The sequence below is a fragment of the Mercenaria mercenaria genome, chromosome 16 (genome assembly GCF_021730395.1).
Source record: "Mercenaria mercenaria strain notata chromosome 16, MADL_Memer_1, whole genome shotgun sequence".
Taxonomy (NCBI): Eukaryota; Metazoa; Mollusca; class Bivalvia; order Venerida; family Veneridae; genus Mercenaria; species Mercenaria mercenaria.
The window spans coordinates 35,015,107-35,042,911 of NC_069376.1; the positions used below are offsets into that span (position 1 = coordinate 35,015,107).

Sequence of the window (27,805 nt, forward strand, 5' to 3'; positions counted from 1 at the left end):
ATATAGAGGGTGGAGGTATTTGTCCTCAGGTGAGCTAAATATAGAGGGTGGAGGTATTTGTCCTCGGGTGAGCTAAATATAGAGGGTGGAGGTATGTGTGCTCGCTTTAACCAGCAACATTACACTTTTTGACCCCAGTGACCATGACCTTCGTGATACCTGACCCTAAACTATCAGTTGTCTGCCCCTTACCAAAACCAGCTCTTGCACGAAATTTGATGATAATAGGGGCAGTAATTAAGAAAACGAAGAGAAATCAAGAAGCGTGCCATAAAACTTCAACCTGTAAGTAACGATGGCACCGATCCAAGTGCAAATATCACAGTCCTTTTTATCCTTCAAATAGCCAAACTAAAAACAAGTAATTAAAGGGAGAATTACAGTAGCAAAATGACTTTATTGCTCATCTAAAATAAATACAAATTATATAAAATTTTAACACAACTCTTAATACAAATCAGTAACACTTATAAAGCAAATAAGTAGCAAAAGCAGTTTTTGTATAAAGTTTATAGCACAACAGAAAACAAAATGACAGTTGTTTATAATATGAGCCGCGCCATGAGAAAACCAACATAGTGGCTTTGCAGCCCGCATGGATCCAGACCAGCCTGCGCATCCGCGCAGTCTGGTCAGGATCCATACTGTTCGCTTTCAAAGTCTATTGCAATTAAAGAAACCGTTAGCAAACAGCTTGGATCCAGACCTGCCTGCGCATCCGCCACTATGATGGTTTTCCAATGGCGTGGCTCATATAAATAACAGGAAGTCAATTGAACCAATACTTAACCTTTAGCCTGCTGGCAGCAAGTGATTCTGCCTTTGCGACCAGTGCAGATCGAGATCATCTGTGCAGGCTGATCATGTTCTGCACTGTTCGCTATTCCATCAGTAAATTTTCTTAAACTCCCCATTGGACTAATAAATAGTAATTGCCCAAACTGAATGATGGACAAGTCCATTTTAGAAATTTAGCAGGGTAAAGGTTAATGAAGACACATCAGAATACATCATAGTTAAATGTACTGGCCTTTCACATTATAAATAAGTTGAAATAACAGAAATATCAGAATACATAATAACTATTGCACTGGTCAATCACATTATAAATAAGTTGAAATAACAGAAATACTGAATACATGCATTAATTTCACCGGCCATTCACATTATAAATAAGTTGAAGTAACAAATATTTAATAAGTAATAGAAACTGCACTGGCCATTCACATTATAAACAAAGATGAAATAACAGAATTACTGAATACACAATAGTAATTGCACTACAAATAAGTTGTAATAACAGATTTATTGTATACATAATAAAAATTGCAACTCCCATTCACATTATAAATAAGTTGAAAGAACAGAAATATTGAAAAGGCAATAGAAATTGCACTGGCCATTCACATTATAAATAAGTTGAAATAACAGAAATATTGAATAGGCAATAGAAATTGCACTGGCCATTCACATTAAAAATAAGTTGAAATAACAGAAATATTGAATAGGCAATAGAAATTGCACTGGCCATTCACATTATAAAAAACAGAAATAAGTTTTATGAAAACATCAAGTAGATCTAACATTTTCATTATAAACTTTAGTTGCACTGGCCTATCATATACCTCCATTTAATTTCAGAAGTTTAAGGAACCTTTTATATGACACTGAAAAAAACCCATAAAAGTGTAAAACAAATAATAAAACTTGTTTCAAAAACGTCTGTAAGTTTTAAAAAACAAATATCACAAGAACTGAATACCTACGGCTTGTATTTTTGTACCTTTTGCATTGCATGTTGCCAGACTACTTTCAATTAATATGCATGACCTGACAGTTCTATAAATAGCGCACAAAAAAACTACACTCTGCTGAAACACTGAAGATTTCATTTAATAACAAAACAACAAACAAAAGACGGAGGTATTTAATAAAAGCATCATTAAAACAGTAGCTAGATCTGGGATTTTGTATTCGTTTTTTGTGGATTTTGCCAGGTCAGATCACATCTGGGGCTTGTACACCTCATTTTATCTGACCTGGCAAATTCACTCAAGCTGAATACAGCATCCCAGAACAAGCTACTATTATAATAACCATATTATATTCCTACATTATAAACATATGTTATGCCTAGAATGTACGTTACTGTGTTCTTTTAAAATATATATGTTTAAAATGTAGCCAAGATAACTGTAAAATCATCTTGCCAGGCAAAAAGTCTACAAAACTGGAGGTAGAATATCTCTGATATATGACCATCTTGTGAAATATATAGGGTTATTTCTATAAATATCAGCACTTTTACAAATATTTATTTTTCACAACTACTGAGAGTCGGTGGATTCAAAAAATAAATCATGCATGAAAAATTCCAATTTTATAGTACATGGTTTTTGTGAATAATTAATTAAATTACAAGGCAGCCTGAAAGACAGCTATATCCCCCATCGCTGTTACGGATAGTGAAAGGGGTGATGGTATTAGGTGGAAGAACTGACATTGTTAAGTATATTTCATAGTCCATGTATGACGACATCAATGAATTTGAAAATCCTTCTAGGGGTTTAGGAGATACAGAGTGGACACAAAATGGGAGGCTCAAACCTGACCTTGAGTTGTGACTTGACCTTGAGTCAACATGGCTGACTCATGGCTTCTGCACACCATCTTAATGAGGTGATCATTTGAACCAAGTGATCATTTGACCCAAGTTTCATGAAAGTCCTTCAAGGGGTTTATGATATACAGAGCTCAAACCTTTGACCTTGAGTTGTGACCTTGAGCTGACATGACTGACTCATGAGTTCTGCAAATCATCTTTGATGAGGTGATCATTTGACCCAATTTTCATGAAAATCCTTCAAGGGATTTAGGAGATACAGTGCGGACACAAAATGGAAGACCCAAACCTTGAGTTGTGACCTTAATCCTAAGCCGACATGGCCGTCTCATGAGGTCTGCACATTGTCTTGATGAGGTGATCATTTGACCAAAGTTTCATGAAAGTCCTTCAAATGGGTTTAAGAGATACAGAGTGGACACAAAATGTTATGGACGGACAGACACTGGTTGTGGGGGGATTAAAAAAAAACTGAATTGTCAGACATACTGACATAATGATGGTTTAACTGGCTGTATACAAGTATACTTCTGAAATAAACATAATGTAATGGATTAAACTTCACTACGCAAATGAAACATAAATGGAAGGAATACAATTCTATTATAACTAACTGATGACCTCATTCTACTTGCTATGAAAACAATGTCACTTTACCTAACAATACAGCTTTTGATTATTTTGAAAAAGAACAAAACAGTTACTGGTAATGAATAATAATTCTATAAATGTTATACAATAACAGTTATTGAATGTTTAATAACAGAACTGATAGTTAACAAAGTACAGAGTACACAAAAAAAACTGCACAAAAATACTGAACACAAAAAGCAGTAAAAATAATCTCATTCAATGTAAACTTTCTTTTAAATGTTTCAAGCATCAGTGAAAACACCAGAAACTTCAACCTGGTATACAAGTATGCAAAAATACCCGTCAAACAATCTCATGACATCATTTTGATGGAACACAACTTGTGATAATTATGACCTAATCAAGTACATACTCTTTCTGCAAGCATGAGAAAAAGTCTTCTTCTATTTTAATCAGCTGTTTGTTTAACTTATCAACATATGCTTATGGCAGTTTAAAACAACACAATCAAGTGAAACGAATCTCAACAAGAGGGTCAAGATGACCCTGGATCGCTCACCTGAGTAATATGAGCTACATGTTTCAAATGTCAAACTGATGATTTTTAGAAATTTTTTGGAAGATTTTCTGATGTACAATCAAGAAACCCCTGGGGCTGGGTCAATTTGACCATGAGGGGTCAAGATTTGAAAAAAAAATTGTAGAGGTCCACTAGGCAATGCTACATGTCAAATATCTAAGCTCCAGGCCTTCTGGTTTATTTCTAGAAAATTATGAAGTTTTTTCTATGCACAATCAAGTAACCCCATGGGGCGGGGTCAATTTGACCCTGGGGTCATGATTTGAACCAATTTTGTAGAAGTCTACTAGGCAATGCCACATGTGAAATATCTAAGCTCTAGGCCTTCTGGTTTACTTTTAGAAATTTTTTAAAGATTTTCCTATGTAAAATCAAGTGACCCCTGGGGCGGGGTCAATTTTGACCCTGGGGGTCATGATTTGAAAAATCTTGTAAAGGTCCACTAGGCAATGCTACATGTCAAATATCTAAGCTCTAGGGCCTTCTGGTTTATTTTTAGAAAAATTTTGAAGATTTTCCTATGTAAAATCAAGTGACCCCTGGGTGGGGTCAATTTTGACCCCGGGGGTCATGATTTGAACAAATTTTGTAGAGGTCCACTAGGCAATGCTACAAGTCAAATATCTAAGCTCTAGGCATTCTGGTTTATTTTTTAAATTTTTTTGAAGATTTTCCTATGTAAAATCAAGTGACCCCTGGGGCGGGGTCAATTTTGACCCTGGGGTCATGATTTGAATAATTTTAGTAGAGGTCCACTAGGCAATGCTACATGTCAAATATCTAAGCTCTAGGGCTTCTGGTTTTTGAGAAGAATATTTTTGAAGATTTTCCTATGTAAAATCAAGTGACCCCTGGGGCGGGGTCAATTTTGATCCCGGGGTCATGATTTGAACAAAATTGGTAGAGGACCACTAGGCAATGCTTCACACCAAATATCTAAGCTAGGGCATCTGGTTTTTGAGAAGAAGATTTTTAAAGTTTTTCCTTTCGGTTGCCATGGCAACCAGTTCTGCATGGAATTCAATTCTTTGAACAATTTTGAAAGGGGGCCACCCAAGGATCATTCCTGTGAAGCTTGGTGTAATTCTGCCCAGTGGATTTCAATAAGAAGATTTTTTTAGAAATTGTTGACGCACGACTGACGACGCACGCCGGACATCAAGCGGTCACAATAGCTCACCTTGATACTTTGTGACAGGTGAGCTAAAAATGAGCATTACTCACACAAAGATACAGGCTAGACAATGGCACAATGATACAATTTTACAGCAGATATTAACATCTTGGCACAATATTTTTACATATTTAGTTTAATGTGGTTTATGAAAACTGGTCCTATAAATCTACAGAAAACAATTCTTTCCAATCTTTATATAGCAGTGAGTGCCAAAAACAAGTACAAAATATCAAATGGAATAAGAAGTTGACTTTAAAAAAAATCTACATCTGTCATTTATCCAGCATCTGTAATGTAAAAGTTTTATGGGGACACGCCTCCTAATGTATATCACAATTTTTTCTTTAAAAACAGAAAGCAACCTCTATAAAATAAACTATTAAGAATAATCCTGTAGGTACCGTAACAAAAAAAAATATCCTATAGGACTATATAACTATATATAAATATTGATATTTCATTGCACTTTTAATAATACCATTTATAATGTAATTTTTAAATAATTTGTAATGCGCTTTTTCGGCCCGGCCAAATGATATATAAATTATGATTAGTAATCTTCAGATATGTTTCAATACATTATATCATTACTTATATCATTATAATATATAAAGATTACAACCTAAACATTTATATAATTTATAATTACAACTTGCACTGCATTAGATTTAATACCATTTTTATTATATCTATTACCCAAGTTGAAATTTAACAACTTGATTTACAGTACTGTACTGCAAAACTCTGTGTTTACATCAAATTTTACTGTGTGATTAACACAGTAGATACAGCATAAGATCTGACTACAATCACACTGATTTTACTTTTAATTTAAACCCATGAAAAAAAAAAAAAAGGAAAAATCAAGTTTCTATATTCTGAAACAATGACATGTATCTGGAGGCATGCTTTTCTGATTTTGCTTTTAAATTACTGTGAAATTGTTTCATAATGAGGGCAAAGAATTTCGTGGTTTTGACCATTATGGCTTTTATGTGGTGATATCAATGCCCGTATTTCAATTTTTGCCCTTATTAATAAAATGAATGTTGGTTGGGATTTAATTTCGTGGATTCATGCAACCACGAAATGCATGAAAATTAGTCCCCTGTGAATATTAATGATTTCACAGTAAAATGCAAATGCGCATAAAAATGTAGTCTGCTCATTTGATTTTGCATTATCGATATCTGCAATTTTCTAGTGCAAAAAGTCTTGGATATCAAATTTAACACAACCTATATACTCGGTATGCTGTATAATAATGACTAGAGGTATGGCATGCCTGAAAGTATATATAGAGGTAAGAGATGTCTAAATGTATGGAAACTTTGCCACAAGAAACAACATAACAAATACTGTATTTGGAAAAAAAACAGTTATCCTAACTGAATACAAATTATCTTTGTTCAAATTTAGGTTTCTAAAATGACTTCATGGTAAAACTAAACCTTCATAAAACATGCGATAGTTCTGGTTCAATCAATTAAGAAGAATTCCTCATCTAGATACGTCCCTCGGGATTTCTCATCATCTGAATAAACTTCCTCCTCATCTTCTGTTGGCTTGGAAGACGTATTAGCGTAAAAACTTGAAGGAAATGATTTAGAACGTGCCCTGAAAAAAAGTCAATTTCCTTTATTTCTGGAACTAGTAAGTTTTTTAGTGTTAGAATATTTAAAGGAGTAAAACAAAAAATTTAGTGTGCCCAGACCTTCCAATAACTTAATCCTGATCAATGATATTTACTTACTGTTAAGCAGAACTTTGGTCTTTTAAAGAGCTCATTACTTTACTTTAAATGTACCTAAGACAATGTTTGTTCTTTCAAATGTACCTAAGACAATGTTCATTTTTTTTCAAATGTTCTTAACACAGCAGGCTAAGTTAGGAAAACAAGAGCTGTCGGATGACAGCACGCTCGACTATTCGAATTGATTGAAGAATGGAGTCAAAATATTACCACAGATTTTCAGACAAAAGAAAAAATACATTAGACAAACCATGTTCCTGTATTTGTGGATTTCGATAAGTCTTGCACTAAATGGCAATGGGTGACCATGATGGTAATGAACTGTTCAAAGTTTTAAAGTCAAAAAGTTTAAACAAAATATGGAATGGTATGAAAAATTTAACCGATTTCCATGTCCAAAAAGGCCATAATTCAGCCCAAATAGTTGTCAGAATTATGTACTCTTGTCTACAGATGGAAATCATGATGATAAACAAGTGTTCAAAGTTTAAAAGCCATATTATGTCAAATAATTTTGACAAAACGTGGACTTGTACGAAAACAGAACCAATTTCCAAGTCCAAAAAGGGCCATAATTCAGCCAAAATAGAGACAGAGTTATGTACTCTTGCCTACAGATAGAGACTATAATACTGAACAAGTGATAAAAGCTTCAAAGCCATATGTCAAACACTTTACACAAAATATGAACTGGTGTGAAAAGCTTAATCAATATTTCCAAGTCAAAAGGGGCCATCATTCAGCCAAAATCCTTGATGGAGTTATGTACTTTTGCCTATAACTGGATATGGTGATTGTAAACGAGTGTTGAAAGTTTCAAAGCTTTATCGCAAAAGACTTTGTCAAAATGTGGACTGGTACGAAAAACTTAACCAAGATTTCTTAGTCAAAAGGGGCCATTATTCAGCCAAAATTGTTGATGGAGTTATGTACTCTTGCCTATAACTGGACATGGTGATGGATAACAAGTGTTGAAAGTTTCAAAGCTTTATCTCAAAAGACTTTGTCAAAATGTGAACTGGTATGAAAAACTTAACCAAGGTGTGACGCAGACGCCGACGCCGTGGTGAGTAGAATAGGTCTACTTATTCTTCGAATAGTCGAACTTAAAATGTGAACAAATCTATAAATAACAAACCTAATTTGTGTCTGGTTTGGCCAGTAGATATGTTTATCACTAAAACTGAAGTTTTCATCACCAATCAGCTGTTTTGCCCAATACTGGTTGTTATACGGTGGTTGAGTCCCTCCTAGCTCAGCTGGTAATGCCTCTTTATGGATCTCATTGTGTAAGGTACCCAGATTGATACCATGAAAATGTATCTAAAATAGAGAAGAAACATTGACTCTGACAAATGTTTTTGCATGTATGACTGGAACTGTACCATTTCAGTTTGAAGCCTGTCCTTATTTAAATGAATCATCTCCTTTCAGATACTGTATGTTAAAATAATCTTGCTGTACTGAAGTTTAACTGAACATACACTACACTGTAAAGTGAACAACTAGTGGTGTTTAACCTTTACCCTTCTAAATTTCTAAAATGGACTGGTCTATCATTCAATTTGAGAAGTACCACTTATTATTCAAAAGGGTATTCACTGAAAAATTTCTGGCTGAATAGCCAACTGTGTAGACCATGATCAGCCTGCATGGAAGTGCAAGCTGGTCTTTGTCTGCACTGGTCGCAGAGGCATATCACTTGCTGCCACCATGCTAAAAGTTCAACAAACCTAAGCAGGTTCTGACACTCCTCTCAAGAAAGAATTCAGATTTGCCATACATGTTCAAAGAATTTGTTCTGCTCATCAAATAGACTAGAAGCATTTTCAAAAATTATCTAACCACAGTATGTTTAGAATACATGCATAAAAAACCTTTTTCTTGGATTTTAATTCATATGCAATACTTAGTACTGAACTTGTGAAGATCTGTAGTATTGATCTTGTGAAGACCTGTAGTACTGAACTTGTGAAGACCTGTAGTACTGAACTTGTCAAGATCTGTAGTACTGAACTTGTGAAGACCTGTAGTACTGAACTTGTGAAGACCTGTAGTACTGAACTTGTGAAGATCTGTAGTACTGAACTTGTGAAGATCTGTGGTGCTAAACTTGTAAAGATCTGTAGTACTGATACTACTGAACTTGTGAAGATCTGTAGTACTGAACTTGTGAAGACCTGTAGTACTGAACTTGTGAAGATCTGTAGTACTGAACTTGTGAGAATCTGTAGTACTAAACTTGTGAAGATCTTTAGTGCTAAAATTGTAAAGATCTGTAGTACTGATACTACTGAACTTGTCAAGATCTTTAGTACTGAACTTGTGAAGACCTGTAGTACTGAACTTGTGAAGACCTGTAGTACTGAACTTGTGAGATTCTGTATTAATGAACTTGTCAAGATCTGTAGTACTAAGCTTGTCAAGATCTGTAGTACTGAACTTGTCAAGATCTGTAGTGCTGAACTTATGAAGACCTGTAGTACTGAACTTGTCAAGATCTGTAGTACTGAACTTGTCAAGATCTGTAGTACTGAACTTGTCAAGATCTGTAGTACTGAACTTGTCAAGATCTGTAGTACAACTTGTCAAGATCTGTAGTACTGAACTTGTGAAGACCTGTAGTACTGAACTTGTCAAGATTTGTAGTACTGAACTTGTGAAGACCTGTAGTACTGAACTTGTGAAGATCTGTAGTACTGAACTTGTCAAGATCTGTAGTACTGAACTTGTCAAGATCTGAAGTACTGAACTACTGAACTTGTGAAGATCTGTAGTACTGAACTTGTCAGGATATGTAGTGCTGAATTTGTGAAGATTGGTATTATTATATTACCTTATTTTTATTTTTCTCTTTCAAGAAAGGTTTCAGCATTTTGAACATTGCCTCTATGTACCATGGCTGGTTGACAAAATGCACAGCTGCAAATCTGGCAGGAAAACAGTCCTAAAAATAGAACAAAAGCTTTAACATCAAAATTCAGTTTATGTAAATATCTTTATAAAGTTCTGTCTGTAAAACAATCAAGTTAATAGGTTTGTGTTTATATCATATTCACAGAAAATTAGTTCTAAAATGAGTAACACTAAAACTGCCAAATTGTTTTTTTTTCTCACTGTCAAATTAAAATAGCTCGAAATTCAATTTTTACGTAAATTTCCCATTTTTATACAGGGAGGTAATGTGGAAATGCAGAATATTAACTTATGAAATTGCTTGTCCACTTCAAAAGTACATTCTCTGAGATTCCTTAGCGCATAACAATAGCAGCCAGAAACACACTTTGATAATTATTTCCTAACTTAACTGAAGTGGTCTGACTTATGCAAATTCACAGGCTACATGTGAAGCAGTGCATGTTACATGTAACTAACACTTAGAGAATAAAAAGAGTTGCACAGCCAACCAAAAGACAACGAGATACAGTCCTGCATCATTACTCTACATAGATTACTGCTGTTTACAAGTTATTATGTCACAACAACCTCTATAATATAGTAGTTTCAGTTCTGGTGATAACACAGCAATTTAAACAGCAACAAATTGCTAAAAAAAGATTTACAAGTAATATTACAGAGGTCATTGTTTGTGAATTTCTATGTTTTTCAATACCATATTTGATTATTGAACAACTTTGAAATTCATTGACAACCTGATAATGTTTTTTTTCCCCTTTAAGTATATGAATTCGAGATTCAATTACTCCTTAGCTACGTTACCTGTAAGCCTTCAATCATCTGTCGAAGGACGTTAGGGTTTAACCAAGTTGATTGTCTGAATGTAAACTGACTCCAGTCCACTATGATTACAAAACCATTGATCTGTGATTCTTCTTCATCAATCAGTTTTTCTAAAGTCAGTAAAATCGCCCTATATATAGCAGCAAGACCGTAGCGTGAATTATCCCAGTTCGCAGAGTACAATACGATAATTTTACGACCAAAGTGGTCTGTGTTCTCTAGCACTGCTGGGATACCATCATATAAAGCTTCTTTTACACCCTGTTCTGATGTGTTAAAGTCTTTGAATATATTCGGATAATTTTGCCTATATTCAAAGTAACGACCAAGTAACTTGAAGGCTTCAAATGTGTCGAATTTTCTGGCTCGAAGAAATCTGACAACAAAAGCATCGTCTGTTCGTAGAAAGTCTGCAAGAAAGAATTTACGCTTAAGCCTTACCCTGCTAAATTTCTATAATGAACTTGTCCATCTTTCAATTTAGACAGCACCATTATTTGTTAAAAAGAGTGCTTACCAAAAAGATACTGACTGAATAGCGAACAGTGCAGATCATGATCAGACTGCATGGATGTGCAGGCTGATCATGACCTACACTGACTGCAAAGGCAGAACCAATTGTGTCCAGCATGACTACACTAATAATTAGGCACATATTATTTCTCTCTTTCCTTTTTTTTAATATTTCAAATACTTGATTTTACACATCCAAATACATTTCTGTATTAGAACATTAAAGTGTAAATAAATTAATAATAATTACATGATAGTTCTGTTGACCTAAGAGTTTTACCTGCTTCCTAAGGTTCATACCAATCCAGCTACTAATTACTCTCCATATGAAAGAGCTGCGAATAAATGTTACATGTTCTTTACTACAATGGTTCAAGTTGTCTGCATGTGACATCATACAATAGCCATATGTCATCTATTTTTGGCCATTTTTTGTGTATCTTAAAAACAGAAAGTTAATTATACTAAGAACTTACTTATATCTGGCCTAGTGTCAATCTGTTCACGCACTACATCTATCGCTTCAGCTGTATACTCCGGGTTTTCATTAAGCTCAATGGAGGCTTTGTTTTTCAACTCACTACTCAGTCCCCAGCCGTATTCTGCCATTCTCTCAGTCTATATATCTGTTGCATCAGTACTCATCACTTGGTCTACCTGTTGATTGAATGAAAACAGATTTTTTACAAACTGCGTTAGTAGTGATTTTGTCTCGATCCTAATGTACATTTAACATATATATATTAATTAAATGGTGAAGTTTTGGTGGATAATGAGATTACTTTTATTAAAGAATCCAGCATCTCTTCTGCAAATGTACATGTATATACTTGCAAAAAATACGTTTTTAGTAATTAATTCCACACATTTATAAAACCCAGCCTAAAGGTTCATCATGCTGTATCAATGGAATATATATAATCAGATGATTTAATTATTATAATCAATTAACCCTAAGTTTCAAATCCAATTCCTGTTATTAATCATCAATTAAGTGAACTTACCACACAATTATAGATCAATATTCTGTTAGTTACTGCTTACTCACAACATGTAATGGAATTTCCGGATAATTCAGCAAGAAATCAATAAATTATGCATAACAGACATGCTCAAGTGAAAAGGCTGGAAATTCTCTTGGCAATATAAAAACGAACATCTGCCATAAGTATCAGCTCATAAACTGGCAGTTTTATTTTCTGGCATTCTTCTCAAGTCGTTCTTATCAATAATTTAAGTATACTGCCAATAAAAAATGTACTTTCATTATTTTATTGCAATTCTCACGTTTAAGTTGTTCTTACAATAACGCAAAATGGCAGCCTCCATGAATTTTTGTAATTTTTTGCGATATTTTAGTTGATACAGCGTCGTTTTAACTTAGAGACAACTAAATTTTTGAAAGGTATATGAATATTTAAAAGTCCATTTCAGATTATGAAATATCAATACTATCGGACTTAGTTAGTGGCTATAAGGATGCGTTGTAATGGGTTTTCACGACATCATTTTTTCATCATTTATAAATTAGGAGGCTTAGGTATTGCATAAGCCTATACCAATTGAGTTTACATAGATCTACATTAATTTGGAACTAGATACTGTATATTTGCTGGGAAAACCCAGTTTTATATAGTATAGTGTTGCTTAGTGATGGGCCGATTAGCGGATATAATCGATGGCTAGAAAAGTCCAACCGATTCCGATAATTGATTATGTTTTCTCAGAGTCGATTGCTGGTACGAATCTACATGGGTATGAATGAAGGTTTCCGAAGGGAAATACGGTGCGTGAGAATTTATGTTTACCTAGAAATATCCGAAATATGGACTACCTGCATGCATAACAGATAAAACAGAAGTATGTCGACAATCAAACATTATCCAATGAAAATGGATTTAACATCTTACAGTTAGGCACAGCTGTTAACATGGCGGCATCCATAGCGTCAAATAAAGTCGGGCAAAAAAATTAGCGAAACTTAGATAAATTTTTGTATTTTACAACGGTATGCCAGAGGGAATTTATCTGTTGAAACAGGACACTAATGCCGTCAAATTTCCGTGTCCATGATGTAATTTCAATGGAAGGAACTTTGGTGTTTTTATGCAGTTGCAGTTGTCATTGAGCTGTCATGATTTTTTTCTGCCAAAATTCCGTTTTCCCAGTACCGCTGACCAGTTTCCATGGAAACAGATTAAACTCTGATTTTTATCTGATCATCTTTTTACTAAGCTTCATGACATTGTTATATGCCATAGCAACAAGAAGTTGGAACATGGTGCTACTCAGTAGTGTCAGGCTATGGTAACCATTGTATGAAAATATTAATATTACGGAAAAATAACCGAATTCATTTAATGATTTTCTACAATCACTATTTTTGTCAGCCAGAGAAAGACTGAAATATCTGTACTTCCTTGCTGTATGCTATATATGTTACAGGTACAGGTATACCAGTCAACTGTCATAAATGATAGCTATGAGTCTATAATACATGTACACCAGATTGCAATTTATTGTGGTTTCCCTGTCTGCAACTAATTAGTGATTACTAAACAAGTGTCTGTTTACCAGGAACCAGCTTTACATCATCTGATTAATGGTAGTTCGTTATTTTTCAAAAAAGCATATGAATTTTAAGTAAAACAGTCACTTTAAAGACATGACTATCTGAATAAACAAGTATGAAAATAAATAACATTCAACCGATTATTTTTCCGATACATCGCATGGGTTTGCTAACCGATTCCAACTGATAATCGGTTGGAGTTTTCCAACCAATGTCCCATCACTAGTGTTGCTTCTAAGTTCTTTCTGCATTAAATATTGTCTGATGTAATTTTTCAGTAAAAAATTTGACATGGGCTATTCCAGAAAATATCACCAAAACAAGATGACAGAAATTTAAGCTGGACAGAGACTCAAAACGTCATCTTAGAAATACCAGTTTTATGATCAGCCAAAGTCAGCTGAGGTACTTGGCTGCTTAAAAATTTTCTTCCAAATTATTCATCAAAATCTGAACTGTAATTCTTCTCGGGTGTAATTTAAGGGGGCCTCCGTGGCCGAGTGTTTAAGGTTGCTGACTTCAAATCACTTGCCCCTCATTGATGTGGGTTTGAGCCTAGTCTAAATAATGAGACCTCTGGTAGACCGATTTTACATTCTGATATTTCATGTTGGAGGGGGATATCAATCACGACAACCAGTCACAAAAATATAATGATATTCAACTCTTGAGTACAATTATATTGACTATACTAGGTTTGAGCCTCAATTGGGGCATTGAATTCTTCATATGAGGAAGCCATCCAACTGGCTTACGGAAGGCAAGTGGTTCTACCCAGGTGCCCGTTCGTGAATAGTGCACAGAGGGGCATCAGGGGTTTTCCCCCACCATCAAAGCTGGAAAGTTGCCATATGACCTATAATTGTCTTGATGCGACGTTAAAACCCAACAAAACAAAACAATGTCATATAAACATTCTATGCCAAACATGGTGGAAATGAAGATGTTGCAAAATTTCACCCCAACTGTGCTGTAGAAGCTTTAACAGACATATTATTAGAGTCAGGGATTGAATTTAGAGGTTTCTAACTCGCGAAATACAAGTAAGAATAAAAGAATGTGAGTAGAAAATCATGGCACTCGAATATTTTCGCAATCACGTTCGAAAATTGGGGAATTCGCTCAAACTGTTCTTTTCTCTTTAAAAACTCCTTTGTGGCAGTTAATTTACCGATAATCACGCGACTGCTTGTAGAGGCTTGTCGCTTTATACAAAAGTAATTATTGGATATCTAAGTAAGTGTCTAGGCAATATTTGTTTTCATTTTGTTCTGTAATTTGCAAAGTTCTGTGGAAATGCAGAAGAAAAATAACATGTTTCTTGGTGCAAAAAGGCCCGCAGAGACCGAAAATGCTAGCAACACTAGGGGCAGTGACCTGAGAAAAACTTAAAACTTCAACGTCCGGCCAAAAGTCCAAAGAATCATTGAGTACTTTGGTTCGTATCGTACTTTCAAAACCAGAAAGTCCCCGGCCTGTCCAGACCATGAACTTTTATGTGAAACCAAACAACAACAAAACAACTTAATATATTTAGCACGTAAACAGCTTTTAAATATTTGCTAGTGGAACCCATCATTTTGCTAGTGGAAGAAAATGGCACTAGCAAAAATTTGGGGAAGAAAGTTAAATTCGATCCCAGTAGAGTACAGGTAAGAGCAGAGTCAGTGGTTCAGTGTTAATCACCAAGGATACTAAGTTGCGACATTAAACACAACAAAATAAATAAATAAATAAATTCTCCTGTAATTTGAAGTTTCTTCATGAATTTCAGTGATTAAAGGGGAAAAAAGTGTCATAAGACTGAGATGAATTCTGCCAAAGCTCCCATAAGCCAGCACAGAAAAAAAAAATATGTGTTTAAAGAAAGAGAAGCACCATTTCCTGTGCCAATAGCATCGATTACAAGAGAGACACCAAGTGAAAACTACTGGTACCATTATACAGGTCAGATACAGGGAGGCCATGTAATTGTTACTCACTCTGGTGATATTTCCTACCTCTATAGAATGGTAAGTCACACTTAAAGGGAAATGATGTCAAACTAAAAAAAAACCCTCAAAAACATGAATATTAGTAATAGAATATTTGGAAGTATTATAACTTATCCTAAACGTTTAAGCTATGCACTCCTGTCATTATCGATAAAATGAGCGTTTCAAAATATGTACATTGTACCATTCAATAATCTATGTAGAAGTTCTTGTTGTACAAATAATGGGTAGATAGTGGTTTATTACAGAAGGCCTGTGTATTGATTAATTGTGGTAAAATGAGGCAATTTTTGCTATCTTTTTTTTCTTTAATATTTTCTTTATCATTTTAAATATAATACATACTGTATAATGTAATACAGTGTATTATAGAATATAATCTGCTAGATGTGATAAGGTATGTCCCTTTAAGACTGTCCGTGTTTGTGATGATATTGATATATGTATACGAATTTTGAATCTTTATTAAAATGTTGCAAAATCTCTCAAACAGGCTTGTGTTTTATGAGTACAAGTGCCATTTTTTGCAGTACTCAAAGTATTTAGACAGACATGATTACATGTATTTGGCTGTACAGATTTAAAAGATACTCACCAATGGACTGGGTCAGTGGGTGACAATTTGCAACTTGTTCATTTCCACCAAGTTTGGCATGGAATGTATATTGTGACCTAGAAAAATGATCAAGTGAATGAAAATAAATGTTAGGTATTGGTAAAAAAAAGCCCAAAGAATGTTTATTTTCTTAATTGTTTCAAAAATGTAACAATAATTTAGTACCTTCTACACAATATTATATTAAAATCTATTTTGATATCTTGCAAAATTCATAAAAAAATACGTTTACAAGTAAGTTTGTATCATTGGACATGACTGTGTTGGATGGTTTCACAGCACCCACAATCTATAAGTATTTGAGAGAAAGATATTTTTATGTAAAAATATGAATGAGTGAATTTAAATGGGAAATGAAATTTCAGGGTTATTTTGGAAGAGGCCTGATGTCTAGGGGAGCACCTGCTGTATACAAGGATCTGCCGTATGTTCACCTTCCATCTGCTGGGTTGGAGGAGCCTGATGTTGTACATGTAATGAGGAGAAGAATGTAAGAATCTGTCTATTTCAGTGGGTATTTAGTACGTGGGACCTCCCTAATCTGAATCCTTCTAATTCAAAAAACTCTCTAAACCAAACAAATTGTTTGGTCCATAAATTCTTATTCATTCTGTGTTGTAAAAATACCTTTGTAATGGAAACCTCTCTGCTCTGAAAACCAAACAAACTTTTGAGAATTTTATATCAAAATACTTTAAAATTTACCTTTCCAATATGACCCTTAGTCATGATTATCTATGATTCTGATGTTAACCTTGCTCATTTTTGACACTTTAGATTCTATTAACAATTTTAGTTATTGCTGTTCCTCAGTTGACCATTTACTAAAATTGTTCAAGAGTATTCATATTATGTAGATTTTTCAAAAGAAAACCATGGCTGGAAGAGCTAAAAATTGAAAAAATCTTCAGAAGTCGTTTTCTAAACCATTGGTCCGATTTGGAAATAATTTCACAGAATCATTCCTTTTGTAACACTCTACTAAAATTGTTAAGTCATCTTGATTTGCCAAAAACATAGCTGATAACTGAAAATCTTATCATCTGAATCTGCAAGCCTGAGTTACTTGACAAATGTTTCTTGAGCAGTGAAACCCTGCAACCGAGTGGTTGATGTCCCAACTTCAAATTACTTGCCCCTCATCGATGTAGGTTCAAGCCTCACTCGGGGCATTGAATTCTTCATGTGAGGAATCCATCCAGCTGGCATACGGAAGGTGGGTGGTTCTACCAGGATGCTTGCTTGTGATGAAGTAATGCATGGAGGGACACCTGGGGTCTTCCTCTCCATCAAAGCTGAAAAGTTGCCATATGACCTATGATTGTGTTGGTGCGACATTAAACCCAACAAAAAAATCAGTTTCATGGAATTTGCATAGCTATATACATTGAATTTACTTTTTTGCTCTTTTCTTTTTTTTTTATAAAACATCAGGTATCTCAAACATATGAAATGGAGAAAGGCGCATGACATAAGATTGTCAAGTAAGGAGGGTGAAGATGATTCCAACAGACAATCTGTTGCACCTGAAGATGAGGAATACAACAGTGATGTAGAATATTTTCATCCAGGTATAGGTCTTTAAACTTTAAAGGGATTTTCAACATCATACATGTGACCATTTGTATTAATCAACTATTTCAAAAAGGTAACCTTTTTGGATAACACCACATTGTTTTACCATTGAACACAACTTTTTCATGATAAAGAAAGTTACCACATAAAAACATCTGAAAGAGGTGAAATCAATTGCTTAAAATATCTGCTGAACAATTGTGTCTGAGCCCTTCCAGACCATCTAACTGTAGATGTATACAATTACACTTTCGAACAGTCTAGCAAACATTGGTCACAGTCAGTGGACTGCAACAAGTGTTTGCCATCTTAAAGCAAGTCTTTTAACAATATTTATAATTACAGTTTCAAACTTTGATGCACATGGTATATAAATAGTTCAACATATTACTTGTCTTTCTCAATTTACCAAAGTTTATAAAAAAAGTCCATACTATAAATAACTACTATTTTGCTGTTCCTTGTGTGGTCTCAATATATATGTTTACAGTATTTCTGCATTTATTTTTCAACAAAAGGAAAATCCAGTCCTGTAAAAAATTCAAGTGGTCAGAGAGTCAGAGACAAGCGACTTAAAGCCAAAAATATTTACTATTCTACCTAAGGTGCCCATTCAAAACACGAATGTGCAAAAGTCATCATAACTTTTTTTCCAAATACTTGCATTCAGTTGTGTTTTTAATTGTAGATTACGTGCATGGAGATGATATGAAGTCAGATACTCCTCATCTGAAAACAACTTCTGTGAGAGAAAATATTCCTGGTACTTCTTCAGCTGTTAATGATACTGACATTTCTGGGCAACAGAATAATAATTTGGCCTTGAATGCCGACTCAGCCAATCAAAAATCTTCTCTTTGGTCATGGAATGAGGAATTATCCAATCAGAAAACCAGCAACGACTTTTGGGATAACTCAACAGCCAATGAAAAAGGAGCTACTGATGCATGGGATAAGATGGAAGCTGATGAAGACTTTTGGGCAAGTGGAGATATGCCAGATGATAAAGATAAATCCAAAGAAAATAGCAAACCTGTTGAAGGGGAAACTGTATTTAATAATGCAGACTATTGTAATGTTCCAAATGTTGCAAAGAAGAGAGATCAAGATGACATTGATGGTCCACTTGAAGTACCCGTTAAAAAAGTAAAATTGTCTAATGAAATAAATGATGCAGATGACTCAGAAAAAATTAATCAGTCAAGTTGTCAGTCATTACCTCAAGGATATGCACTCACAGATGATGGAAGTAAAAGCGAATGTCCAAGTAATCAGAATTATAGTGTAACTAATGATACGAAAGTCAGTGAAAGTAAGGTTCTTGAAGGAGAAAGTAAAGATGTTGTAGAAAGAATTAAAGTTGATGAACAAAATATAGAAAGAACTATAATTGAGGAAAATGATGGTCATGTAGAAAGAAATAATGAAAAGGGAGCATCAGACAATAGTGAAAATGCTGAAAAAAATAGTGAATCACACATTGACAAAACAAATTTAACAGAGTCATTACCTATTCATCCTTACTGTAGACAAGACGATGATGATGATAAAGATGATGAGACTGCAGTAGCAGGTGATGAATTTCTTGTGATAGATGACTCTGATATAGATGACAGCACAGAAATAGTGCACAGAAAGGAAAAATATACCTGGACACCTATCAGGAAGAAAGAAATATTTAACTTCAATGAACCACTAGTGTTGAGTTTTGAAGAGGTATGAATATTAAAGTATAAATCATTTTTTTTGCAGTTATTGTTTCAGAATTGAAATTTTTCCATGATAGTGTGATTCAACATGGAGTAATAGCACATTTCATGATTACTTCTTGACATATTACCAAGACATATTAACCTCAGCATTCATTTGTTTGAATTACGAATTATCACAATATTAGTGAAATGTAAAATTAATGCTGCAAATCCTTAAATTTTGTGGGTATAAAAAATAAAATCTGTAAAAAAAAAATGTGGCTTTGACCAAAATGGCTATTTTCATGGGGATACAATTTGTAGAATCTGATCTTTGAACATAAATGGACTGGGAACTTAACTTCTTGATTAGGAAGTAATTTCATGGATTGACTCAACCACGAAATTCACGAAAGATAGTCCCCCATTCAAAAATTTCACAGTAGATCTAGATCCATGTGTATATTTAAACTTAAGATAGAATGTTACATGCAATTTCCCTTAGAGCAAACACCACTAGTAAGGCTGAAATGTGTGTGATGTACAGAAGGTTTTGCACATGGAGATTAATTTACTGAGCACCGCCTCGATAGCCTTTTGGTAGGGTGCCTGCTTCAAGTGTGGGAGTTGGTAGGTTCGCTCCCTGGCTGCTTTGCTCCAAAGGCATGAAAAATGATACTAGTAGCTTCCTGCCATGGCGCTCGGCATTAAAGAGTAATTCTAGGACTGGTCAACCCTTTGTCAGTATTGTGACTGGTTGGGGTATCATACTACATGTCTGTAGCATAATATTCCAGTGAACAACACTTAAAAGCCGGGCATTTTATTTAGTTATTCAAGTAGACACCATTGTTTACATGACTGAAAAATTGTTGCCAAGTCACCAAAGCAAAACATACATTGATTTACAGAGAACTTAAAGGAAAGAAAATATCTACCTTTGTGGAGGATTTTCGTTCCTTGGGTGCCGTTCAAGGCACTGGCCTCCAGATTTTGGCAAAAATGATCTTTCTTTAAAATTGAAGTTTGGTCATATTATGATCTTGTTGTTTCTAAAAAATGCCAAATCAAGAGAAAAAAGGCCCGGGTCAGGAATCAAACCCAGGCAGCCTCGGCAATAATTTTCCTGCATTCTTGACCAATACACCATGGAGGAATACAATACTTAATGGTCATTAGATATAAAGCTTCAGAATGAAGGCAGTTTACACTAGTACCTTGTTACAAATGCTTCTTAATTTTGAATGGAAGAATTAGTGAAAACAACTAATTCTTACATATTTCCATAACATATTATCTGTCAGTAGCTAAGTTTCAAAGCCTTCTTAACAAATGTAGCAATAATTTTCTAATATCTAAAAATTTTCTCTTTTTTTTTCTTGCTGTATGATCTGGAGGTCAGTGCCTTTAACAGAGGTTATGCTTTATACAATTTATTTGTTCTGTTACAGGCATATTTCCTGTGCTATGGTCTTGGTTGTTTTACGGTTCAAGATGAGAAAGAGACCAGTCTTACGCTAACCGATCTCTGGTGTAGATTTTGTAACAAGCAGCAGTTTCTGCCCAGATATGTAGCATATCATTACTTCCGGAGTAAAGGATGGGTTCCTAAACCAAGCCTGTTGTTTGGAACAGACTTCAGTATGTAAAAAGCTAAAAAGATATTACTTAATAGGGTGTTGAGTGGGCATTTAGTTGTTGTTGTTTTTTCTCACTTTTTTGAATAAGTTCAAAAGACTAAACAATTATCAAGGTCTTATATTTTTGGATTATCATCTTTTGAGAAATATGCACAAGTTCTATCAAAGAAATATTGTGTGACTTCAGGGGCACAGTATTATTCTGTGAAAGCGAACCATACATTTTTAGCTCACCTGTCACGAAGTGACAAGGTGAGCTTTTGTGATCGAGTGGCGTCCGTCGTCCGTGCGTCCGTCCATCCGTCCGTAAACTTTTGCTTGTGACCACTCTAGAGGTCACATTTTTCATGGGATCTTTATGAAAGTTGGTCAGAATGTTCATCTTGATGATATCTAGGTCAAGTTCGAAACTGGGTCAGGTGCGGTCAAAAACTAGGTCAGTAGATCTAAAAATAGAAAAACCTTGTGGCCTCTCTAGAGGCCATATTTTTCATGAGATCTTCATGAAAATTGGTCAGAATGTTCACCTTGATGATATCTAGGTCAAGTTCGAAACTGGGTCACGTGGGGTCAAAAACTAGGTCAGTAGGTCTAAAAATAGAAAAACCTTGTGACCTGTCTAGAGGTCATATTTTTCATGAGATCTTCATGGATATTGGTCAGAATGTTCACCTTGATGATACCTAGGTCAAGTTCGAAACTGGCTCACTTGGGGTCAAAAACTAGGTCAGAAGGTCTAAAAATAGAAAAACCTTGTGACCTCTCTGGAGGCCATATTTCTCAATGGATCTTCATGAAAAATGGTCAGAATGTTCACCTTGATGATATCTAGGTCAAATTTGAAACTGGGTCACGTACGGTCAAAAACTAGGTCAGTAGGTCTGAAAATAGAAAAACTTTGTGACCTCTCTAGAGGTCACATTTTTCATGGGATCTTTATGAAAATTGGTCAGAATGTTCATCTTGATGATATCTAGGTCAAGTTCGAAACTGGGTCACGTGCGGTCAATAACTAGGTCAGTAGATCTAAAAATAGAAAAAACCTTGTGACCTCTTTAGAGGCCAATTTTTCAAGAGATGTTCATGAAAATTGGTCAGAATGTGACCTTGATGATATCTAGGTCAAGTTTGAAACTGGGTTATGTGCGGTCAAAAACTAGGTCAGTAGGTCTAAAAATAGAAAAACCTTTTGATGTCTCTAGAGGCCATATTTCTCAGTGGATCTTCATGAAAATTGGTGAGAATGTTCAGCTTGATGATATCTAGGTCAAGTTCATAACTGGGTCATGTGCAATCAAAAACCAGGTCAGTAGGTCGAAAAATAGAAAAACCTTGTGACCTCTCTAGAGGCCATATTTTTCACGAGATCTTCATGAAAATTGGTGAGAATGTTCACCTTGATGATATCTAGGTCAAGTTTAAAGGTGGGTCACGTGCCTTCAAAAACTAGGTCATTAGGTCAAATAATAGAAAAACCTTGTGACCTCTCTAGAGGTCATATTTTTCAATGGATCTTCATGAAAATTGGTCAGAATTTTTTATCTTGATGATATCTAGGTCACATGTGCTCAAAAACTAGGTCACTATGTCAAATAATAGAAATAACTAGGTCATACTCAGTTCAACACTGGGTCATGTGGGGATAGGTGAGCGATTCAGGACCATCATGGTCCTCTTGTTTAGATATTTTACTATGATTTAAGCTAATTTTAAGACATTATTTTGAATTATTTAGCATGTCTGATGTTTTAATATAATATCTTAACTTTAGACAGATAATAACGGTGCCATTGTAATAAATTTACACACAGGTTGCCATTAATTCACGAAATGGTTTTCATTTCCGTATCCCTAATCCAAGCTTTATTCTACTATTTCCTGACAAATAACATTTAATTTACGCCATAACTTCTGGTTTTAAATTATCAAACATGCAGAACTACTTTAATTAAGAACTGTTTTATTGTAAAATATTTCATTTTACAGTTGTGTACAAAGTCGGACCAGAGTTTTACCATGCATCTTATTCTGTGATTGTGAAGACAGTTTACGAAGGTTGGTATGCTTACGTGAAATGAAATTGTAACACAAGATCACTGCTTTCATTTGTTGGTGTCATTTTGCAGGAACTGACCACACTTGAAATAGAAAACTGACAAAATTAAGCGGAAATTCAGAATTAGTAATTGAAATAGAAAGAAATTTTGAAATGACTCCTTGAGTTTAAGAACCTTTTTATCTTTATACAATACAAGTTAATCATTTTCTATCTAACAGCAGTAGCTGCTCTCTTATCAATTTTTCTTTAAATTTTGATGTTGGTCTCAGGGCATGTCCCTTCAAATCTTGCCTGTTAAACCAATACAAAATATACTATTGATGCTACACAGGTTAAGTTTGCTGTTTACTCTTTAGGAAAAAGGTAGGGTTGCTAGTTTTTGTCGAGCCCACTTGTGGTGAGCTTAACTTAGTCAACACTTTTGGTGGTTAGGTGTGTGTGCGTGTGTCTGTCCGATTTTGTCTGAACTGTAACTTTGACATCCATGGAGCAGTCTTGTTTATATCTTGTATTTGGCATGACCTCAATGAGAAGGAGTGTCATGCGCAAAAAGGTCAAGGTCACAGTTGGAGGTCAAAGGTCAATTGAAGAATGAGTTTGGGAGCATTTCTTCTTAATGCATCATGGCATTTTAGTGTAACTTGGCACAAATGTTCACCATTATAAGACGGAGTGTCATGCGCAAGAACCAGGTCCCTGGGTGTAAGGTCAAGGTCACATTTAGAGGTCATAGGTCAGATACAAGAATGATTTGTGTGGGGCAATTCTTTTTCATGCATAGAGGGATTTAGATGTAACTTGGCACAGTTGTTCACCATCATGAGACGGAGTGTCATGCACAAGAACCTAGAATTACTTCTCTTTGTTGTTACTATGAATAGCTTATATTGTAACTTTTTTGTTACTGGTCATATGGAAAAATGAAGACCACATTTCTATAGTACAGCATGCCTGCTACATCCAATTTTAAGGTGTATTATGACTTATCTCTACTGGTACAGATGTTTTTAAGGATTTATTCAATTGAACGGATTACAGCTGTTCTGCATTATCACCTATAGTGGCGGTATTAATCACTCCATAGATAGCTCCAGTTTCTTCAAATATACTTCCTATTTTACTATCCAGCATTGAAATATACAAGCGTTCAGTCTTCTCTAGCACCTCAGGTTGAAAAATCTAAACTACATGCAAAATTCCAGGTGTCAGTTAGAATCTGAAAATGAAATTATAAAAGTTATAAATGAAATTATAAAAGTTAAAAAAGTTGAAAAGTTATAAATCTTCATGATAGATTTATTTCCACCGTATTTGCCAACTGTTCGTAATTACGAAAGAGAACTCACACCAGCTTGCTATAATGCTATAATTTTTACACTGTTGGTTTTTCAAGATGGCCGTATATTGCAAGTATTTTACCTCAAAAATGCCCATTTTAAATATAGCGAAATTGAAGCCTCGGGGGGGGGGGGGGGGGGGGGGGGGGGGGGGGGGGGGAATATCAGATTTTACAGTATGTTGATAGAATCTTTTCTTTTTTTTTAACCCAGGTACATTTGAAGAAGTGGAGGGTTACAACAGCAGGAAGTTAAACTGGACAAGTATCTTTGGTCTCAACAGAGTTACAGAACATGTTGCCAAGGTAATAGATGTTTTACTTATACATGTATCTGTAACAGGTCTCACCTGTGAGGACAACCAAACATGTTGTTAAGGTGACTAATGTTTTATTTATGGTTATGTTTGTTATAGGGCTATTTTTAGCTCGACTATTCAAAGAATAGTTCTTTGAATAGTCTAGCTATTCTACTCACCCTGGCGCCGGCGTCAGCGTCGGCGTCACGCCTTGGTTAAGTTTTTTCATGCAAGTGCATACAGCTATCATTTAAAGGCATATAGCTTTGAATCTTATTTTTTCTTTTTCTTGATAAATTACCAACCTTACTGGGTCAAGTTCCATAACTCTGACATGTATTTTGGGCAAATTATGCCCCCTTTTGGACTTAGAAAACCCTGGTTAAAGTTTTGCGTGCAAGTACATACAGCTATTACCAAAAGGCATATAGATTTTAAACTTAATTTTTCTTTTTCTAGATCAATTACCAACCTTACTGGGTCAAGTCCCATAACTCTGACATGTATTTTGAGCAAATTATGCCTCCTTTTGGACTTAGAAAATCCTGGTTAAAGTTTTACATGCAAGTTACTATCTCCAAAGCTAATGCAGATATTGAATTGAAACTTCACATGTGTCTTTGGGGTTATAAAACTAGTTAGTAGCATCAAGTCCCATAACTCTGACATTCATTTTAGCCAAATTATGACCCCTTTGCGTGCAAGTACATACAGCTATCATTTAAAGGCATATAGATTTGAAACTTATTTTTTCATTTCATTTTCTAGATCAATTACCAACCTCACTGGGTCAAGTCCCATAACTCTGACATGTATTTTTGGCAAATTATACCCCCTTTTTGACTTAAAAAATTCTGGTTAAAGTTTTACATGCAAGTTACTATCTCCAAAACTAATGCAGATATTGAATTGAAACTTCACGTGCCTTCGGGGTTATAAAACTAGTTGATAGCATAAAGTCCCATAACGCTGATACGCATTTTGGTCAAAATATGTCCCCTTTTGAACTTAAAACTCTTGATATTTAACATTTTGAGTAACATTTTCCTGCTTCTGGGACAATATTTCAAATAGTCCAGCTTGGCTGTCTTATGGACAGCACTTGTTTTTGATGTAGTTGGAATTTTTGCCATGAATTTATTATTAGTTAGATTGAATTGACTATATTTTCTATAGTATAAGAGTATTTGGTAAAGGAATAATAAAATTACTCTTTTATCAGTTAAGCCATGGAAATTTTGTTCATTAGTTAGAATTTAATACATCAAAATGTAATGGTCTTCATTGGCATTAATTTTCAAACATCGTAAATTCTACCATTTGATCAAATTGATACAATGAGGTATACCATTGGTCTACTTCCATCAGTCAGTCCAATTAGCACAGATGATTTTGATAGTTTTTCATCATTTTCGCTCTGCCTTTTCAAACATGTATTGAATGAAAGTGGATGTTACAAAGTACAAATTTAAATTGTTGATGGTATTAAAGTGTAAAGTCTTTGAATATACATCTATAATACTATAGATAAGAGATGAGAGGAACATTTTATTTGGGTTACATGTACAGATATCAAGGGCGTACCCAGGGTGATATGAATTACACGCATGGGAAAGGGGGTAAGTGTGGGAAGGGGTATCCTCCTCTTGCCGGTAGGTGTATGTGGGACATTCTCCGGAATTTTTTTGAAATATCTACTTCATTTGGTGCAGTCTGGCTGCTTTCTATGGTGGTACTTTGACCAAAAAATATACGCATGTGCATATTGTGCATAACAGTTGTTACGCTTATGGATATCATTTTGAAATGGGAAATACAGATTCATCTTATTTCAGACTCTGGTATACTGTTACGTAATCATGCCGAGGGATCTAAGTGATGAAGAAAGAAAATCACCGGAATGTATAGCAAGGTTTAAAGTTAGGGTATGTATAATAATTTGAGCCGTGCCATGGGAAACCAACATATTGGCTTTGCGGCCAGCATGGATCCAGACCAGCCTGCGCAACTGCCCAGTCTCGTCAGGATTCAAGCTGTTTGCTAACAGTTTCTCTAATTGCAATAGGCTTTAAAAGCAAACAGCATGAATCCTGACCAAACTGCGCAGATGCACAAGCTGGTCTGGATCCATGCTGGCCGCAAAGCCACTTTGTTGGTTTTCTCATGGCGTGGCTCATTTCTTGCATACCTATAAGGTTATAAAGCTAGAGTTTGGATGCAGTTTTGTCATTGGTCAATTCAACATTTTGCTTAGAAACAATCAGCCAGAATTTGGTTTTAAACTTGGATTTAGGTTTTTCCAGGGCCTAAAGGCAGATTTCGTAACTTTGGATTAGTTTTAAAACTTACGTCAGCTTTTAACAGTTTTGCATAAGCAGGATCTGCACAGAGCGCTTTCACACTTCATCATGAATGATAGCTCAGGTCAGGTTCCTGACTTGCTTTTTACAAAATTTTGAACTGTTTTAACTTAGAAAATTTGTGTTCAGTATTTGTAAGCTTATATTATGTGAAGAGTTTCCATTAATCAGTGCACAATCATTACCAAGCTCGTGTATATATTTTAGCTATAGATTGGTACACCAATATGTTTTTTCAGTAACTGACTGGTTCATTATTATATTTCAGTTACAGACAGTGCAGAGATGGGTCTCCTCTCAAGAAAGAGATAAGGACAAAGTTGCAGATGATATAACATGAATTCTATTTTTACTGGAAAAATAGTAGACATAATAAAATTTGATATTTTAAAGTTTTGTTTCACTTTCTAGCTTAAGGAAGTCAGCCTGCGTCGCTCAGCTTACGTTCACCTCTGCATCAAGTGGAGAAGTTGGCAGTTACCTGTGGTAAACAGATAGTACTGGTATCAAGTCCAGGAACACTGGCTGCCCCTCCCCCAATTATTCCACTGACATCTGTAGAAAAACAGCACTTATTCCCAAACAAACAAAAATTTAGCTGAAGGAGCCTTATTTTAAAGCTTTATTACTGCAGTTGTTAGCTCAAGGTGAGCTTTTGTGATCGCCCTGTGTACGTCATCGT

General features: G+C 35.0%; 2 protein-coding genes across 3 annotated transcripts; one reads left to right on the forward strand and one right to left on the reverse strand.

The window, feature by feature from the left end:
- Window positions 1-377: 377 nt before the first annotated feature.
- On the reverse strand, window positions 378-12,250 carry LOC123540599 (clavesin-2-like). Its single transcript, XM_045325778.2, has 6 exons — window positions 11,986-12,250; window positions 11,458-11,638; window positions 10,448-10,878; window positions 9,564-9,674; window positions 7,866-8,050; window positions 378-6,591 (listed from the first exon to the last, which is right to left on the reverse strand). The coding sequence occupies exons 2-6, from the start codon at window positions 11,588-11,590 to the stop codon at window positions 6,453-6,455; spliced, it is 999 nt and encodes a 332-aa protein (XP_045181713.2). The 5' UTR covers window positions 11,591-11,638; window positions 11,986-12,250; the 3' UTR covers window positions 378-6,452.
- A 34-nt stretch (window positions 12,251-12,284) lies between these two features.
- On the forward strand, window positions 12,285-27,515 carry LOC123540598 (tRNA-splicing endonuclease subunit Sen2-like). Of its 2 annotated transcripts, none has more exons than XR_006684217.2 (10): window positions 12,285-12,386; window positions 15,328-15,565; window positions 16,529-16,653; window positions 17,598-17,734; window positions 18,427-19,454; window positions 20,881-21,070; window positions 23,056-23,124; window positions 24,679-24,843; window positions 26,599-26,688; window positions 27,392-27,407. XR_006684217.2 is itself a non-coding variant. In XM_045325776.2 (10 exons), exons 2-10 carry the CDS (start codon window positions 15,362-15,364, stop codon window positions 27,461-27,463), a joined length of 2,007 nt encoding a protein of 668 aa, XP_045181711.2. In that variant the 5' UTR covers window positions 12,285-12,386; window positions 15,328-15,361; the 3' UTR covers window positions 27,464-27,515. The 2 variants fall into 2 exon arrangements, 1 of the variants encoding a protein (XP_045181711.2); XM_045325776.2 differs by having other exon boundaries at window positions 24,679-24,770; window positions 27,392-27,515.
- Window positions 27,516-27,805: the final 290 nt, after the last annotated feature.

Excerpts from the sequence above, each read along its gene's own strand:
- LOC123540599 (XM_045325778.2), bottom strand. The coding sequence starts at position 11,590 with ATGGCAGAATACGGCTGGGGACTGAGTAGTGAGTTGAAAAACAAAGCC. Across the intron at positions 10,879-11,457 it reads TGACACTAGGCCAGATATAA|ACTTTCTACGAACAGACGAT; the intron begins GTAAGTTCTTAG and ends TCTTTCTTGCAG. Across the intron at positions 8,051-9,563 it reads AAGAGAAAAATAAAAATAAG|ATACATTTTCATGGTATCAA; the intron begins GTAATATAATAA and ends TCTCTATTTTAG.
- LOC123540598 (XM_045325776.2), top strand. The coding sequence starts at position 15,362 with ATGAATTCTGCCAAAGCTCCCATAAGCCAGCACAGAAAAAAAAAATAT. Across the intron at positions 24,771-26,598 it reads TTACAGAACATGTTGCCAAG|ACTCTGGTATACTGTTACGT; the intron begins GTAATAGATGTT and ends ATCTTATTTCAG. Across the intron at positions 26,689-27,391 it reads TAGCAAGGTTTAAAGTTAGG|TTACAGACAGTGCAGAGATG; the intron begins GTATGTATAATA and ends ATTATATTTCAG.